This window comes from Lutjanus erythropterus, chromosome 11 (assembly GCF_056507025.1).
Source record: "Lutjanus erythropterus isolate fLutEry1 chromosome 11, fLutEry1.hap2, whole genome shotgun sequence".
NCBI lineage: Eukaryota > Metazoa > Chordata > Actinopteri > Lutjaniformes > Lutjanidae > Lutjanus > Lutjanus erythropterus.
The window spans coordinates 5399700-5414792 of NC_139327.1; the positions used below are offsets into that span (position 1 = coordinate 5399700).

The following is a 15093-nucleotide window of genomic DNA, read 5'->3' on the forward strand; positions in this document are numbered from 1 at the left end:
AATCAGCTCTGCCTATGTTACAGTACTAGCTTATCTGCAATGGAAAACAAAGCAGAAATACCAAAAGCAAGCAGAATCAAGTCGAGCTGTGTGACGTTGTGGAAATACAGCATACCATATTCTAACCGACTAAGACGCCTCCTTCGTCTCCGGGTATGTCTTCATGTAGACTTCCACTACTGCATCCAGATCATACCCAACATCATAGTTCATGTTCAAAAGAGCAAGACTTTTTGACTTGAATTTGTCAGGTGTGTTCTCCATGTACATCTGGAAGCGTTTGTATGCCACGTCAGAGCTGTCCTCCAGAGCCAAGGTAGGCAGGATGCTGATCAGTCTCAGAACTGCGAGCATGTTTGGGAAGAACTTCACATCGGCCAGCTGCAGCGTTTCATGGAGACTGGTGGGCAAAGTCTCACCTTTGCCCCTTTTGCTCCATTTAACCCACCAACAGTGCAGCTCGGCAGAGAGCGTTCCTGCATTGGGGATGTCGTTTTTATACAGCTGCATGCTGTCTTCCTCAGGTTCAGTGGACTTGTGTTGCTCTATGACAGCAGGGACCAGTGACAGACATCTCAGAGCCTTCAGGTGGTCCTCACAGAAGAGCTCATTAATTTCTTGGGTGACGTGAGCCACCACGGGAACAGACAGGTGCTCCTTGTAGTAGCTCTCCGTACGAATGGCTCCAGATTCTGACTGATACTTTCTCAAGACTGAGCGAGGAACCTTGACTGGGATCTCCATCGCAGCGGCCAGGGTGACGGCCTCATCGTTCCAGAACTCATGATACACGTCAATGTTGTCGGCCACTTCCTTCAGGGAATGCAACACAGCCTTTACACTGGCTGCAGCAAAGTGGGCGTCTATTGCACTCCCCTGCACATTCTTCCCAAATGCCCGTGTCAGCGTCATAACATTTTTTAGCACAACCAACGCCATGACAAACTCAAAATCAGCCAGTGCTTTTGAAATCTCCAAGGCATTGTGTGTGACTTGATCGTTCCACCTCATGTCCTCGTTGTCATGAACGCTGTCCACACAGAGTAGTAATGCCTCCAGGATTTCCACTGTCACCTCAAACACATCGTGTTGTCTGGTCCATCTGGTTCGACAGATCTCCTTCAGTTCGTTGGCTTTTTCCTCTTTGTCTGGGTAGAAAATGGAGATGGCATGCTCCAGCTCCAGCTGCAGTAAATGCGACTGACCGAAAAATGAGTCGATCTTCTTCAGGGTGGACATGACAAGCTTAACCCCTGACAACGCCATACCATTTGCCAGTGACACATTCAATGTACGTGTAGATCTTAGTGTAAGCACTGCCTTTGGGTACTTCTCCATCAGCTTGGCAGCAAATGTTTTTATTTTTCTAAAATGAATCCCAGAGCAGGAGTGTGCTTGACCTCTACACTGTTCCATATCCAAGCCCCATGTGTCCGTTATTTCAGACAGCAGTTTCTCTGCTAAGGCGTCTCCATCTCCCTCAAAGGACAAGAACCCAACAAATCTCTCCTGCTGGCTGTTAGACTGGTCCACATAGCGGAGAAAGACTGGGAGGTACCATTCTCCTGAGATCTTCACCAAATCATCAGTAAGTAAAGAGAAAAAGCTGTTTTGTTTAACTTCCTCCACCAGCTTACTGCGGATGCATTTCTCAAACACCTCGATCAACTGATTCTGCTGAGCTGGAGAGCAGCACTCCTTATTCGCATCGAACCTCCTCTTAAGGACTTCATCTCCGTAAGTCATGCGATAGTCCAACAATGCCTCAAAGGTGCTTGACCCTTGGCCATCCTGTGTATTATCACCAGGCCCTGTCAGAGGAATGCTTTGCTCTCCCAACAGTACAAGAACTTCAAATAATGACTTTAGGTACTCTTTGTACTCGTCCTCCTCTTGGGGTTCCTGGACATCTTCCTTAGCTGCCTCCCCTTGAGATTTTCTGATTTCTAAAAGGGAAACAAAGATTGCAAGATAAAGATCAAATCAATCATTCATCTTAAATTTGGGAGTCATTTGATTCATTGTCAAAGTGGTAAAAGTGTGTGTGTTGATATTTCTACTTACTTTTTCTCCCCCTTCTCTCAGTTTCATCATCTTTGGTCTGCAAAAAACATTGTCAAATGAAAAGTGTGATTTCATTAAAACTACAAAAAACGGATCTTTTTACTTTTTAAAACAATTAATTTACCCACCGTCTCTTTGCCGCGCTTCACCTGTCCATTCTGAGGTTGGCTTGGCACATCAAAGATAGTTGGTATGGCATCATCCTTCAACACTGCACTCTGAGTATCCTAAAAACAAAATACAGCCAAAACTTAATACTACATAATACACAACATAACAAGACTGAGCCTAAATATTACTTGCATTAAATTTGTATTAAAACCTACATCACCTACATATTCACTAAGCACTACACTTTGGTACTACAGCACTACAGCAGATTACTATTAATTAATGGGTCCAAAATTATGCACAAGTTTAAAACAACACTGACTTACCCTATGAATCAAAGACGTTTCAAAATGTTTTCCACAGAGTCTGTAGTATCTGTACAGCTGGTCTGATGATTTGTCTATCAGATCTTGCCTCTGGCATTTTTCAACCCATTTCTTACACCTGAAAAGAAAGATTATACCACAATGAAAACACCTTTAAATGTCAATAGTAATTTTGGCTTTGCAGTTCAGTTGTGGTTCAGCACTACATCAATTCAACACTCTATACACGAGCAGTCCCTCTAGGAAGTTGCGATCACAACAATTAACACAAATTCAACCAATCCCTGTGAATTCTGCACAACCTTGCAATTTTGTCTAATCACCACAAGTATTCTGCAAATTTGGCTAATTATTGGAGCTTCCTGTAAGTTCCACCAATCATAGCAGCCCATCGTGCAATGTTAGACATGTACAAGGACCTGACTCAGTGTCTTGTTATTTACAATTTTTTATATCCATTTTTTACTTTGTCACAGTACTGAAAAGCACCCAAGGTTTGTCATTGTTACTGACATTTATCAATGCTCTGTGAATTATAATAAATAAATAAATAGCAACTTTTTAAAAAAAATTACTGGCTCTCACAATTAAAAAGCACCTAAAAACATTGCAACATGCATTGCATTTTTTTTTTCTTTTTTTTAGAAAAGTTGCTGCAAAATCAGGCATTTTAAGATGCAACAATACCCCCAAAAGCCTGCAAAATCCTGGAGAGAGTACAGAACATGCAGCTTGCTTTTCCAATCTGTAATTATTTCTAACAATGACTCAGAATCTCAGCATAAGATCTTTAAGACAATCCTATAAATTACTGGCTGATCATACTCATCCCTGCTGAAGATCAGTAGGATAATGATGTGTTGTTTGAGGTGATGGTAACATGATGAGTTATAAACCACAGCACTTGTTGACAGTTGCACACGTTGTAATGCAGCACAACAGTTCAAATAGGCAGAAATAAAATACTTCTCTTTTGTCTGATTTACAAATGCATGCTTCCCAAGATGCAATAAATATGCAAAGTATGGATGGACACTGATGCTTATAGTACTACACTACGCTAATAATAATAAAAACAAGTTATGTTACTTTCAATGTTTTTCTTTTCTAAAGTGATTTTGCAGGGAATAAAATACCCTTTTCACAGCACACATTTTGACTGATCAAAATATCTGTTAATGACGGCTAAGTCCCATCAAGAGTTCCAGTAAGGCAGTGACCACCTACATGGAATGCAGTTATTTTTAACGTTAGCAATGTTTTTTTGTTTTGTTTTTTTCACAGCAGCCATACTGACACTAAATAACAATCTGATCACAGGTGTTACCAATGATACTAATTAAGGTTCAGTTCCATTCAGGTCAAACAGAGTCAGCATGCTGTTATTGTGCATGTTGGCTCACTGGAAAGGCTCTGTGGGACCCTAATTAGTATCATTGGTTACACCTGTGTTTACCCTGTTTTCATATCAACACAGCTGCTGTGAAAAAAGTTCACTTCACCTGTGCTTTTATTCTTAACGTGTTGAAGTTTCTACTGTAAAATGCTATTCAAGTCAATGGATTTGTCTTTTGAGATATAATATTCCAGGTTTACATCTGCTGCAAATGTTGGAACTAGACCTTTACTGCATGCTACACAACATGTTGCTCGTTGTAACATCGGCCAAATTTTTATTTTATTTTTTTTACAATCTATAAAAGGTATTCTGGTGTGCCAAATGTTTTATGTTTAGCAAAAAACACGAGCACGTGAACCTGTCAAACTTTTGAATTGAGTTTGCGTGTTTAGGGGTAAACAGACACTTAGCTATATTTTTGACACATATTTAACACAGAAAGTGCAACAGGGCCAAATAAATGTCCAGCAATTCAACCACCGTTATCCATGTGTTAAAACGCACGCCTTGGCGTGTTTAACAAACCGAAATAAGAAACAAACTATTCCGTGTAACGTTAGTTTGATAGCTTCCTAGCATCAGTGTTAGCATTATTTACCTCTCTGGATCCTGCGGGAACCTGAAGAGCGGCTGTGGGTCTGATTTATCGCTGGTACAATTTGGCACAGCGCAGCGATTCTGCATCTTAGGTTTATATCATAAACTAGTTTTTGCAGTGAAATCCTAATAAGGACAGAAAACTGTGTTGCTAACGCTCGTTAGCTATCAAGCCAGCTTGGACAGCAAGGCAACTTCCGTTTTTCGCCTTCAAAATAAAATACATTGTGTTTGAGTAACTAAAGACCGCCAAATTAGTACTTAGGCTACATTTTGCAGTAGCCTGCTGTTAGTTCAACTACGGTAGTTTAGTTATCTCATAATGTCTCATAACGTGTTTTTGTTTGTTTGTTTTGTAAATATGTTTGCTATGCACAGGTGGCAAAGAAATAAGGTTTAATAAAGAAGTAGTAGTAAAGTAAATAAAGTAGTTTAATTACTTCTTTTTTTTGAGTAGTTAGCAACTGAAAGTACAACCACTGTTGGGCCATAAAATGAAATAAATGTTTTCAGAGTTAGATTTTGCATTGCTTTTTTTATTGTAATTGTCTGACCAGTCCCACCTCTGGGCATGTCCAGGCAGCTACCACCACCTCACACTTCGGCTCTGTGCAAAAGGGCATATGCAAAATAGCTTGAATCTAATGTTTCATCTAATTTTCAAAACCAAACTTGAGTATATTAAAGTCAGTTACAATAGCATATGCCCTGTCTGATGGATATTGTATTCAGCTGGCATTGCTTGCACTTTCCTATGAATAGTATTTAATTTTTTTTTTGTTTTATCAATAGAGGGGCAATTTTGCTGGCATGTGACTTTTTTGCATTATATTTTGTTATACATATTATTTCATACCACTTTCTTATTTTACGAAGTAGTTTTAAGTACTTTTTAAAAGCAACTCTAGTTAAGTGAACTACATTTCCCCCAATGTAGCCTCACCGACACTGAAAATAATAGTATATATGCTATGCACCTAACAAATCCATAGCATCCCTGTTGTTTGTTTTGTCACTCTATTCTAAGTACACTTGTTCCTAAAGGCATAAGATAAATAATATAGCATATACTTTTGTTTTTGATCGTCATTTTGATTTTATTTTGAAGGCGAATTCGCTCCGTTGTTGAAACAATTTTATTGAGCTTGATGCATTTAACAACGTGCACCAAACCCCGCGCTTAACTTTTTCCCATAATCCTCAGCAGTCTTTTCAAACCCCAAAGGTTGGAAACATGCCATGGCATTATTTAAAACATATTCAAGCCATATTGTTGTGAGTTTTGCAAAGTTCAGTTCAGTTTACGTAACACACATTAAACCCTTCACCTTATAAGACAGTGGAGGTGTGCATATGTAGTGTGTACAGTCATGTTATTATGATTATGATTATGATTATGATTATTATTATTATTATATTAAGTATCATGTAAATATGTAATGTTTCCTGAACATTGCTTTTGCTAACCTCATTTCCCTGATGATTACTGCTCACAACTGACAACAATATGATAACATACATATTGTATATAGAGAGAAGAAATTTCAATCAAATTTAAATGACAAATACATATGAACGAAGTGATTTATAAATTTTCTGTTTATGAATGAACAACTATGCATATTGAGTAATGAAGGGACTCCAGATCTGTGCAGAATTCTTGTGATATCACAATCAAAAAATGGCTGAGTGTCTTTTTTTCTCTCTCACTACATTGTGTTTACAAAAGGTACAGGAAACATCAATGAATGTAAACCTAGCCATTAGACAATCATCAGGGTATGTTTTATGTAATATTTTGAAGTACTTCCTTAGCTTTGTTTGGGATGCAATGGTTTGTTTATAGGGTAAAAGCTAATCCATTTTTCAAGTAATGTTCTCAATTTGAAATCTCCAGAAAAATTTGCCTCTGGATACAATTCTGTCTTTGAAAAGTTCAGTGAATATACTTATTGTGATACTTCATATCTTAGTTCAGTCCACTCAGCATCAGCATTTTCTCTGAAAAGAATTGTGTACAGAGCTACTTATTGGCTGTCACAGCTGTTTGAATCAGTGATTTCACAGATGCTGTCATCGCTGTCATGTGCTGGGCGTGTAGCTGTTTACATGGACCGGTATAAGTGGAATCCTATTTGGGTTTAAACATTCAAACAGGGGGGTTGAGAAAATCACTGGGAAGAAAGAATGGAGCTAGTCTTCTTCAACTCTCGCTCTCAGTTTTGAGACACCCTATTGGTTGACTTTGATATCTCGCGAGACTAGCCTGGCCAATTGCAGCACAGCGGCGCCAACTCAAATCGAATGGCGTTTGCGCAGGGAGAGCAACGACGTGTTTTGCTTCGGAGTTGTGCTGCTGCAGGGGCTTTCTCCTCGCATTGTGCAACAAAAGACAACAGCACGGTAAGTTAGGATTTATTTTCTAACTTAGTTTTAATTTAAATATATATGTCGATACAGTCGGTGCACGAGAGCAGAAAGTACGGCCAAATGTACAGTCAACGTCTCAGAACTAGGTTAACGTTTCTTCGCTTTTCATGTGAGCTAACGTTTACCTTACGCCACGCCACTTCATTTAAGCTAATACGTGCTAATATTCATGCTTTTGATAAACATAACGTGACCAAATACTTATAATACTGTTTATTTTCTCAGACCGCAAAATAAACGTACATGTAAATTGCCAGTTCATGTAGTGAAAGTTTTATCATTAAGTTTCGACACTGTGATAGTTTACGAAATGCTGCCACCCAAACTCCCACAAACTATAAGTTAACGTTAGGTGTAAATATACGGTCATGTCTAGGTTTGTACGCGTTTTTCTTCATTGTCCGTACTGTTAAAAAAAAACTAAACGTTTTATAATTTAACAATGCTGTGGCTAAGATCTGGGTAGGTTTATGGACGAAAAACACTTGGTTAGGGTTGGAACTGTCATGGTTTGGGTTAATATTATCACTCTCGCGAGATATATTATATATTTTTGCCCTGGCCTTTAGTGCAAGTCCAAGTGTTGCTTCAAGCACCAAAAATACATTTTAAAAATTCAAAACCAGTGTCTCTTTCCAAAAATCATGATCCAGTTACTCAAGATAATCCACAGACCTTAATTTCTGTTGCATGTCTTTAATTCTAGCATGCTATAATATGTAAATCAGATGTTTTCACAGTGGGAGTGGGTGTCCCTAGGGGGAATCCAAACATTTCTAGAGGAGACGCAGTGAATGGAAATGAAGGGAAAAAGCTAATTATTACATTTGATCACAAATAGTCTAAATGTGTGTGATTTGGTTAAAGAAATGGTTCAGAAATACAGTATTGTGGATTTTTTCCCACCTCTCCAGAGACAAACTAATAAATGCCTTTGTACAGATCTTCTTTATGTATTTGGTTTAGTCTGAAGTAGGGCTATAAATCACTAGTTTCATCATGAAATGATAATATAGGGACTCTTTGGACAACAGTACAATATTTTGCGATATCACAAATTGTGCCACAATACATTTAGAATCAGTTCAGCAGCCTCTGATGATAATCATGTGTCCACTAAATGCATTTAGTTACATTTATGTCAACTCAGAAAAAAAGACTCAATATTTTCACTTTACATCAATATTATTGGATTGTTGAACATTAAATGGATGTATAGATCAGAGGCTGATGTATTGTTACAACAGCAATAGACATAGACATCTAGGAAGTGAGCTAAACCAATGGGGAGACCTTTGCCTAGCTTCTTCTGAGGGGATGCCCACATTTTCAGACTTTGAAGACCCCTGATATAGCCTGTACTAATGATTCACTGGCATCATACTTGTATGTGTTGCTTTGTTTGCCCTCCAGAAATCTGTATTGCTTTAACCTGGTTGCAGCTTCACCATGGAAAACGTTGCAGTTTCAAGGCGGAAACACAATAAAGTAAGTTACTCTTATAATATGAAATACTTGTCCTATTGTGTTGATTTCTGACTAAGTTCTTTTCAAGGATTTTGAGCCCAAATTCAGCCTAACTGATGTTCTTGTTTTCACTGTATTAGGGAAACAAGGAAAATGCTCAGCCAACACAAGGAAGCAAGTCCTTTATCAAAAGAGACAAAACGACTGCTGCTCCCTTCCAACTGAAAAGCAACAAAAAAGAGGAAACCGTGGCAAAGAATGGTCCCCTTCAAGCCAAGGCCAAACAGGTGGACAGGAGGCCACCGTCTGGTGAAGCTCTGAAAAAGGTCAAGACTGTGCAAAGAGCTGCTGCTACTGATGTCAGACAACGACAAACGCATAGCAAGGCCTTTCTCACTGAACAGGCTGTGAAAGACAAAAAGATAGCTGTAGAAGCCCCAAAGCCACCAGCTGCTGTGCCACCATCAAAACCTGCTCCCGGCATGTACAAAGGCAAGATTGTCCAGTCAAAAATCGGATCCATTTGGAAGTCAAGCTCCAGCATTAACGGGGTGGATCCTAAACCAGTGGCACCTAAAACAGAGAGCCAAAAGGTTGGAAATGTGGCAAAAATGAGGTGCAAATCAGTCAGTGATCTTCCACACAAACCCGCGCAGACAAGGTCCAGGTTAGGGTCAGACAGACCTGCTCAGGCACCCAAGCCCGCTGTCACCAGCCGCCCCCCTTCTGCATTCTGTTCTGCCCGCCCTGCTGCCAGATCCATCCCTGCAACGCTAACCAGCACCACCGTCAGAAACACTAATGTGACTTTCACCAAGAGAAGTGCAAGTCAGAACCAGTCAAAGCCGAAGATCCCAGTGACGGACAAGAAGGTCAGCAAACCTCCTGTCTCAAGCACCACCAGCCAGTACAGATTCACTGTGGACACTGCAGAGGAGAGAAGGTAACACATTTCTATAAGTATTTAGTTTGAAAAAACATCTAATTGATTATTTTTGACTGATGTTCCTATTGTTACATAATTTGCAGTAATTGAGGGAATACTAATTTTTGACAATGTTATTCTCATTTTCATTGAGAAATTGATTATGGTGAGATTTTTGTGGAGGTCTGTTCTAAATAAATTGTTTCCATAAGTCTGTAGAATATGATGTGTAGGCCTGGACAACACTGCACACAGTAATCTAGAGCTGTAACAACTGATAATCAAAGCAACCGCCAACTATTTTGATAACTGAGGAAAAGTTAAAATTCCAGCTTCTTAAATGTGAACATTTTCTGGTTTCTTTATTCTTCTCTTACAGTAAACTGAATATTTTGGGGTTGGGGGACAAAAAAGACATTTGAGGACGTCTCCTTTGGTGTTGGGGAAACAAAAATCAACATTTTTCACCATTTTCTGACATAACTATTAAATAATTAATTCAATATTAATATAATTGTTAGTTGCAGTCCTACCACACCTAGTTTAAAATATTTTTACACAGTTTTAACAAATATTTCACCCTCTGATGTGAAAATTGCAGTAGAGCATATTGTGTTTTCAGTAAAATTTAAATTTATTTTTCAGCATGTGAAATAATGTTGGAAAAAGTATCAAAATATTGATAGTTTTTCAATACCACATGTTTAAAAACAATACAGTGCTGAGATTTTATATTATGTAAGTACCAAAGCTTTAAACAGTGATCACAAAGACTTCAATCCAGCCTTCATGCTCCCACTGAAACTTTGCTTACAGCAAAACAAGTAGAGCTACAATGATTAATCTATTATTAAATTAATTGGCAACTGTTTTGATAATTGATTTATTGTTTTGAGTCTTTTTTTTTTTATTAAAAATGTCAATTCTTTGATATATTGTGGTTTATTTAGTCCTCCATGACAGTAAACTGAATGTCTGTGTTTTGAACAAAACAAGACATTTGAGGACGTCATCTTGGACATCGGAAAACAGCAATCAGCATTTTTAATTAATTAATAATTGACAGCTTAATCAATGATAAATAATCGTTAGTTGCACCCCTAACAACAAGTGTTCAGTCTACCAGCACGGTGTTCAGGTTGTTAATTTATTCAAAAAAAAAAAAAGGACAAAGTGATGACAAAACTTTACTTTTCTGTTTGCAGTAGTATTGAAGGAGGTATCAAGTACTGTTTTTTTCTTTTTGTCTAGATTAGTATTGTAGTGAAGTTCAGTATTGTGACCACACTTCATTAAAAATGTTACAAAACTGTTTTTGTGTTTCCGTTGCAGAGCGAAACTTGCGGAGTGGCTAGCTTCCAAGGGCAAGACTTTGAAGAGACCAGCCATGACAACAACAGCACCCTCACAAACCAAAATCTCTGCAAAACCTCAAGCTGAACTCGAGCCACAGCCTCAGCCAGCTGCACAGGGCAACCCTGCACCTGAACCCAGTGTGGAGGCATACAAGCCAGACTCTCCAGCTGCTGCTCAGTGTGCAGAGACCCAGGAAGCAGACCTGCCGACACAGAGCCAAACCTCAGCTATCATGAACACCACTCTAGACCTGCTCGAAAACTCAGACGCAGATCTGCCTGTTGAACCACAGGAAAGAGTGGATGATGTAAGGAAGCAGGCAATTTCTGCTGATGTTCTTAAAAATATTACCTTCCACAGTGATGAAGCATAATCTCTTTGTTGTTATTTTGACAGATTGTTGTGAACCTGTGTGATGCTTTGGAGGCCATGGCAACACCCTCAAAATGCAACGATGGTAAGTTCACCTGTCTCTAGAGTAGATAAAATCAAATATCACCATTTTTTACCAGATACAACTGTCTATGAAGTGTGATACTGCACAGATCTAACGTGGTGTGTTTTCTTTTAATGAGTTTGGTTTACTGTATGCATGCAGCACCTTAGCAAAGCATAAACTGGGTGAAACGGTTGTCATCCTATCAACCAAATACCTTTATCAAAATTGCAATATTGTAGTGATGACTGCTGATGCTTTCACAAAATATTAAAAGGGTAGTTTGGATTATTTAAAGTTGAGTTGTGTGTCATCTATAGTGAGTGTACTGCTCAGAATGCAGCAGCAAAATGTATTTTAGCCTCCCAACCAAACTCTAACTCTATTGGTGAATTTTAGCTCACAGAGCAGGAGTTACAGGTCTACCGCTGCCTCAGTTGGTTAGATTGTTTGTGTTACTGTGTGAATTTGGTGAATCCAAACTAACCTTTTAAGGAACCAAAGTCACACAATGACACAAACGAACTAACTGGTCGAGGCAGTGGAAGATGAGCAACTCCTGTGTTCTGCAAGGTAAAATTCCAGATTTTGCAAAAGAGGTCTGGTTGAGCAAGAGAGGAAAAATCTGGTTTATATAACAGCTGTTTGAGTCTGGTGGCAAGTAAAGAGGTGAAAATATTCCAGATATAGTGTACATTTAAACTAGCATTAGTTTTTGATGGATCTTTTTTTCTTTTTTAAGAGACTGAAATACATTTTGCTGCTGCAGAAGTACCAAGGCTGTAAAAAGAAAAGATGCAAATGCTCATTCAAGACCTTCAGTTTAGTTCAGTCTTTATTTTGTGTTACTAATATAATCCTGCCTGAAATTTGGGTTGCAGCAAAACTACACAATGTAACAAAGTAGCCTTTTCTGTACCAGCAGGTTATTTAAAAAAAATCAAAAAAGGAACAAATGATCCTTTTTTTATGACTCTGAATTTTTTTCTTTTGGTATCAAGAGGTATTGAGTGTGTGTGGGTGTTTTTTGTTTTCTTTTTTAAATATACTAGTATTGTTCATTCCTTAATTCATTTGCAGTTGGTGTAAACAGAAATCTCTGCACTCAAATCAACAGCAACATTCTTATCATCTTTGTTTCCATTAGAACTGTTCCAGGTGACAGATGTGTGCACAGATGTTGAAGATGTGGAGGACAGCAAAGCAAAGGAGGAATGTGAAAAAGAGGATCTGAAGAACGAAACGCCTCAGGATGTTAGTGAGCAGCTGAAGGTTGAGCAAGTGAAGTATGAGGGAGAAGAAAGTGATGACCAGGATGAAGATGATGCAGAAAGTGATGATGATTGTGTGACAGAGATGACACCACAGATGGAGGATGCTTCAGTAGTAAAGTACAGTGTGAAGACCACTCCTTACCTGCAAAGGTGAGTCCATCACCTGTCCAACAGTAGCTTTTCTCCTTAATAAACCATGAATTAAATACAGATAGTCATTTTTTTTTAACTTGTTAACAGTATTTTTAACTTCTTGTCTCAGTGTCAAGAGGACAATCGAAGACGAAGTCAGCACGAGTGCGACCAGGAGAAAGAGCAACATCAAAGACCTGAAGTTTCTGACGCCAGTGCGCCGCTCCAGCCGCATCCAGCGCAAATCTTCGCGCCTGCCGAGCATGCTGGTCGATCACGACCCCTGCGTGTCATCGCTGGCCGAGCTGGTGAAGCTGGACGACGATCCAAACGCCTACATCTATCGAAAAAATCCTGCACTTCTGGATGATCTGCCAGATCAGACCAGACTGTGAGGAGATCTGTCTATATATATGTATATGTGCTGTTTTTTTAAAAAAAAAAGATGTACAGGACTGGAGGTAATGGACACTTTTAAAATCCTCTTTAAATGGTTTTACTAATCAGAATGTATCTGAAAGAATTTTAATTGTCAATTAAACTTATATTCTTTATGGGGTGGAAAAACTATTCCTGTTCTGAATGTATCATAGACTTTACACTAACATTATTAGTCATATATACTAAAGTTGACATGTACTTTAAAATGCACTGCAATAAAAGAATATTGCCTTATTTTAAACATATATGCTCTGACACTTGATTTCTAGACCTGAGTCTCAAATGCATCTTTATCATGCAGCTCACCCTGGATCTACACAAAGTGCAGCACTTTAAAATATGTCATTTAAAACATGTCAAAAGTCTTGAAATACAAGTGTGGTTAAGTATTAAAAAAATCTGAAATCAATGATGCCACAATTTCCTGTTGCCGCCCTTGTGAAAAATTAGATTTCTGCTTTTTTTTTTTATTCATCCGACATCCACAGAAAGGGTTGAGTGCTGCACACAATCAACCACAAACTGTCCTGCAAGAGACATGGAGTTGGTTGCAGTACAGTGAAAAGTGCAAAAGCAAATTCTTTACCCATAGACGGATAAGTTGGAACACCATAGTGGATTTGTTTTCCTGCAATATCTTTGTAATGAAAAGTTTTTATCATTTCATATTCCAGGTATTCCTAAGAAAAACTTTTGATATCAGACTATTTTCATTTTTAATTTACTGTTTATACTGTAAATGCAAAGGACTGGGATGTGCAAATTCATCTTCTGCTGCATGAAATGAAGATGAGCCACACAAATCACTGAAGATGACTGAAGTATTTAAGTTGAAATTATATTTGAATAATTTGTGTTCACTTTATGTTAATCATCATTCATATGGATTTCTGCTTTTTATGTTGCCCTTGTGTACAAGTCTACTAACAGATGCTGATTTAAAGTTTTAGTGTGGGAAAAGTGTTTGAAACATCTTTGACTATGTTTTAGATATTTTAGTCATTTTTATGTTATGGAGGAAACCTCTGAATAATAGAGATTTTCTGTTGTAATTTTTGTGGGGCAAACAAAATGCCGGTGTCAGGATCAAACTGAGGCAATTTTCAAAACTTTCCTTTCATACAATACCTTAAAGGGAAAGTTCACATCAAAATCAACAAGACCTATAGTGCTATTTATCAATCTAGATAATGTTGGAGATATTGGCTGTAGATACGTCTGCCTTCTCTCTAATGAAATGGAACTAGATGATGTGGCTACTCAAGATAATCCAAAGATCTTGTGAGCAATTTCATGTAGGGACTACTTTATTTCTAGTAGAAAGACTAACCGGGCCATGATTTTTACAAAGACTTTGCTGTTGAAATATTTTTTTGGTGTTTTGAACACCTCAAGCTGAGTGCCATTTAGTCCCATTATATGGAGAGAAGACATGGCTGTATGTACGCATGTATGGCTGAATCCCCAAAACTCTGAAACTCACACCACAAAGATCTAGATGGATAAATGGCACTACAGGCCAAAGGAGAACCATGTATTTTTGATTTGTAGGTGAACTGTCCTTTAAAGAGTTTATTTTTCTCATTCAATATATTTAGGGCCCAAAATAGAGGGACTATGTGCTTCATACAAAGTGTTAAGATCCAGGGGCATCCCATGAACAGTCAGCTCATTTTTGTAAATCAGTGGTTGAATTGAATAATTCAGGGAATAAGTGTGGTAAAATGAATGCAAGTCATTTTCTCTGCAACAGAAAACCTCCAGGGTTAGTTAAGTTAAATTTAAGACCTTAAAAGACATTTAACAATTTTAATGCCAACTTTATGAGCATACCAGGTTAAGTATTAAAGACAGAATTGAAAATCATTATTTAGTAAATCATTATAATGCTCACATTCATATTACCTGGAAGAGGTCTAACCCACTTGTATTTTGGATGCTGCTGCCACTTTAAAATCAGCATGTTTAGGTTTTTTCATAATTAAATAAAAAATACATTATTTTCAAAAAATATAAATTCAGAATAGGACTGGAATATATTTTATATAGAACTAGAAAATTGAATTTTTGAGTGTGCCTGATGCTCGCTGCCGACTAGTATCCCCACCATATTGCCAGAAGTATCAATAGCAGTA

At 38.1% G+C, this 15093-nt stretch overlaps 2 protein-coding genes across 2 annotated transcripts; one reads left to right on the top strand and one right to left on the bottom strand.

Annotated features, from left to right (window-relative positions):
• thap12a (THAP domain containing 12a) lies at positions 1 to 4689 on the bottom strand. Its single transcript, XM_084730687.1, has 5 exons — positions 4499 to 4689; positions 2502 to 2619; positions 2193 to 2291; positions 2065 to 2101; positions 1 to 1946 (listed from the first exon to the last, which is right to left on the bottom strand). The coding sequence occupies exons 1-5, from the start codon at positions 4582 to 4584 to the stop codon at positions 130 to 132; spliced, it is 2157 nt and encodes a 718-aa protein (XP_084586813.1). The 5' UTR covers positions 4585 to 4689; the 3' UTR covers positions 1 to 129.
• Positions 4690 to 8283: 3594 nt separating this feature from the next.
• On the top strand, positions 8284 to 13199 carry LOC146318580 (cytoskeleton-associated protein 2). Its single transcript, XM_084730777.1, has 6 exons — positions 8284 to 8415; positions 8535 to 9337; positions 10652 to 10982; positions 11072 to 11132; positions 12259 to 12535; positions 12648 to 13199. The coding sequence occupies exons 1-6, from the start codon at positions 8377 to 8379 to the stop codon at positions 12910 to 12912; spliced, it is 1776 nt and encodes a 591-aa protein (XP_084586903.1). The 5' UTR covers positions 8284 to 8376; the 3' UTR covers positions 12913 to 13199.
• The last annotated feature ends 1894 nt before the right edge of the window (positions 13200 to 15093 follow it).

What these genes read in the sequence shown, in the direction of transcription:
- thap12a (XM_084730687.1), bottom strand. Translation starts at nt 4,584, where the DNA reads ATGCAGAATCGCTGCGCTGTGCCAAATTGTACCAGCGATAAATCAGAC. An exon ending in TTCCCGCAGGATCCAGAGAG is followed by an intron (nt 2,620 to 4,498) that starts GTAAATAATGCT and finishes CTTTCTTTTCAG; the next exon opens with GTGTAAGAAATGGGTTGAAA. An exon ending in TGAGAGAAGGGGGAGAAAAA is followed by an intron (nt 1,947 to 2,064) that starts GTAAGTAGAAAT and finishes TTTCCCTTTTAG; the next exon opens with AAATCAGAAAATCTCAAGGG.
- LOC146318580 (XM_084730777.1), top strand. Translation starts at nt 8,377, where the DNA reads ATGGAAAACGTTGCAGTTTCAAGGCGGAAACACAATAAA. An exon ending in GACACTGCAGAGGAGAGAAG is followed by an intron (nt 9,338 to 10,651) that starts GTAACACATTTC and finishes TTTCCGTTGCAG; the next exon opens with AGCGAAACTTGCGGAGTGGC. An exon ending in ACCCTCAAAATGCAACGATG is followed by an intron (nt 11,133 to 12,258) that starts GTAAGTTCACCT and finishes TGTTTCCATTAG; the next exon opens with AACTGTTCCAGGTGACAGAT.